Source organism: Cyprinodon variegatus, unplaced genomic scaffold (genome assembly GCF_000732505.1).
Source record: "Cyprinodon variegatus isolate N-32 unplaced genomic scaffold, C_variegatus-1.0 Scaffold437, whole genome shotgun sequence".
Lineage (NCBI taxonomy): Eukaryota > Metazoa > Chordata > Actinopteri > Cyprinodontiformes > Cyprinodontidae > Cyprinodon > Cyprinodon variegatus.
The window spans coordinates 512267-515513 of record NW_015150890.1 but is presented as its reverse complement, the minus strand read 5'-3'; the positions used below and the strand labels follow the sequence as shown (position 1 = coordinate 515513).

The 3247-nt window shown below is 51.5% G+C and overlaps 1 protein-coding gene across 1 annotated transcript in view; it reads left to right on the top strand.

Annotated features, from left to right (window-relative positions):
• The window catches only part of LOC107093641 (roundabout homolog 3-like), a 25710-nt gene that overhangs the window by 3526 nt on the left and 18937 nt on the right, over positions 1-3247 (top strand). Inside the window, exon 2 of the mRNA XM_015388827.1 lies at positions 439-644. Coding sequence (XP_015244313.1) covers positions 531-644 — 114 coding nt within the window. The 5' untranslated portion in view covers positions 439-530. The remainder of the gene's footprint in view (positions 1-438; positions 645-3247) is intronic.

Genomic DNA, 3247 nt, shown 5'->3' with positions numbered 1-3247 from the left:
CTATATAAATAAACTGAATTGAATTGAAAATTGAATTGAATTGAATTGAATTCCACCTCTGGCAGTTTGGAAAAATCCACAGAAAAGTTGAACCTTATAGCAGCATGGTTCAAAGCGTGGGTAAAAAGTAGGGGCTTATAGTCCAGGAAATACGGTAGTCAACATGGAAACATGTTGCCGGTTAGATTTGACTTGAAAAGCCTCGTTGATGCGTCCCGATCTGCCGTCTGCTTTCTCTCTGATTAGCAAAGATTCCTCCATCTCTGTTCTTCAGCTCTTTGAGTCTCAGTGAGCAGATGAAGACAGACTGTAGTGTTTCTGATCCAGCTGTTAACCAGCTGCTGGTCACCAGCAGGAGAATAACCTGAGGATCTTTTATTGAAAGGAGGAAACTAGAGACCAGCTATTAACCTCTACCTCTGTCTGCTGTCCCTCCAGCTCCCTCAGACAGGGTCCCCCCCATCATCCGCCAGGGGCCGGGGAATCACACCCTGGCCCCCGGGTCCACGGCTCAGCTGCACTGCCACGTCATGGGAAACCCCTTCCCCAGCATTCAGTGGGAGAAGGACGGCCAGAGGATCCTGGGAAACGACGGCCGGATCACCCTGATGGAAAACGGCACCTTTCAGATCACCAGCCTCCAGGTGAGACCGCCGTACCCGATCACCACCGGGTCCACACCCCCGATCTGTCACCCAGTAAAACCCAGTCTGCAGGTCAGACTGGGATTGATCTGCTCAATAGGAGAGGACAGAGCTGGATTCACACTGTGAGAGTTTCAAAGTGAAGGGGTGTGATCACCATGTTAATGAGCGTGCAAGGCCATTAACGGCCGCTAACGCCATCTGACGCTGCGCTAATTAAATCCGCTCTGCCAAGACTTCCCTCCTGAGGGCAGCGCAGCACCTGAGGTCACTGCAGCCCCAGAAGAGGCTCAAACAGGAATCGATTGTGGGTTCTCAATGAGTAACGATCTCTGAGGCTGCTAATTAGATCCTGAATGCATCAGTGGACGTCAGGAGTGAATGAGGGAGGGAGGAGGAGGGCGAGGAGGCTGACTCAGGGGGAGAAACAGCTGGAAGTTGGAGCTCCGCAGGAGGAATCCTTGGACCAGGTGATCTCAGTGTCTGAGGGCTGAGTGTGAAGCAGCGATGATGCTGAGGTTAGCCTCACAATGATGATGTCTGCAGAGATTCATTTTCTGCAGACTTCTGGACATCTATCAGGTTGACCTGCAGGGTCTCCCCATCCTGCTCCATCTCCTGCTCCTTCTCCTGCTCCGTCTCCTGCTCCATCTCCTGCTTCGTCTCCTGCTCCATCTCCTGCTCCATCTCCTGCTCCATCTCCTGCTCCTTCTCCTGCTCCGTCTCCTGCTCGTGTCTCTGAGCTGTTCTGCTAGCAGCCACTGATTCAGACCCAGCTGCAGCCTCCCTCTGCCCCAGCAGAACCGCCTCTACAGGAAGTGGAGATGTTCAGGTCAGCGATCTGGTTGGATGTCAGAACTGAGGGAGCTTCTCCTTAAAGATCAGGAGGAGAAGCAGGAGAAGAATTTCATCTTTCTCTCATCTCTTTAGTGCTAAAACCATTTTCTCCTCCATTAACTCCAGAAAGAATAACTTTAATCTGAAAACAAACATTTCCAGTTCAGACCTTCAGTTTCCAACAGAGCAGACATGATCTTTATTGCTCATCATGAATCCACATCATTCTGAGCGAACAATAATGGTCTGATTAGAGCAGCAGAAGCATAGGGTAAAAACCCAAAGACAACAGTGAGACCAACAGAACGTTTAACCCCAGAGTCCTGCTATAAATAGGCTGAGTGGACCTGGGCTCCTGCAGGGGGACAGATGGAGGACTGGCTCCTGGTAGCCTGCCATTCTACCCCGGGCCTTCATCCAGGCACAGGCTTCTGCTCTCCTCACACGGCTGCCAAGGTCTGGCTGTGTTCCTGGGCTAAATGGTCCATGCTGCAGCGGTGATGCAAGGTGTGGAGGCCAGCCGAAGAATCAGGAGCTGCAGGAGGACAAGCAGACAGACGAAGATGAAGACTGATTGGGTTACAGCAGGAAGCCAGTCTCAGTCCCGCTGACTGTAATCAGGTTTCCCTCCTGCCTGACGTCAGCACCTGATGACTCATCGCTGGGAAGCTGGTCAGCAGCAAAAATCAGAAATCGTTCATTTGATTTTGCTCCGTTTGAAGCGCCTGTTTATCTTCCTGGACCTTCATCCCAGTCAGGTAGCAGATCATCCGGTTAAACGCTACCATCTGGAGGTCCACTTTCTCCCCTTTCAGACACATCAGCTGCTCACAGGTCAACTGAAGAGGAGGAGGCGGAGCCTGTCCCCCCCACCGACATCCTGCAGGACAGTCTGACAAGCCACTTAGGCCTGAGTAATTCCTCTGTCACTGTTACTGATGAGCGGGCCCCCAGATCCAGGGGAGGACGGGCCGCCGGATCAGGGGCTCATTAGTCACGCTGGGTCCTGCTGGGCACTGGCTCTGCATAATGCAGGAGGTTTTCAATGGGATGGAAAAGGCCAGAGCGGGAGAGTGAGTGGAAGCTGATGGTGTGTTTGTCTCTGCGCCGTAAAACGATGAACAAAGAGGAAATTAACGGCTAAACCACAGCAGCCCCATGACAGGCGGCTGGGAAGAAACAACCTTCAGCTTAATAAGGCTCCTCCTCCTCCTCCTCCTCCTCCTCTGGACTTGGAGGGCTGAGCTGGTGCGGTGCCCACGCTTCAACCCTTTAGAGCTTCTGCCTTCCATAGGGCCTTCAAAGCCTCTTTCCCACTGAAAATAGCAGGTTAACTCGTGTTTTTGTAACATGGGTCGACCTGCTAACAATCAGCATTTGGTTTCCTTCCCACTGGCTAATCAAGCTGCTCTCTTGCGTTCAATGGTATCACGTCATTTAACTGGTCAACCTGGATCTGATATTTCCACAGCATGTTGATCAGAGCCGAGGGGATTTTAATGCAGGTCGCATGCCGAGTCGTTTGACCCGGATAGACATGCATCAGTGAGCTGTTCCCACTGCCACTAAAAGTCCGGGTTTACACTAGTTTTTACACCAGTGGGAAATGGGTAAAAGGTACAATATTTCATGTTTTCACTGATACTTTTTTATGTCCTGATACGAGACCAGCTCCAATCACAACTACAGTGGTAGCCATTCAAAATTTACTCTCTTTCCTTGGCTGGCCCTTGGCTGGTCCTTGGCTGGTCCTTCTCTGGTCCTTG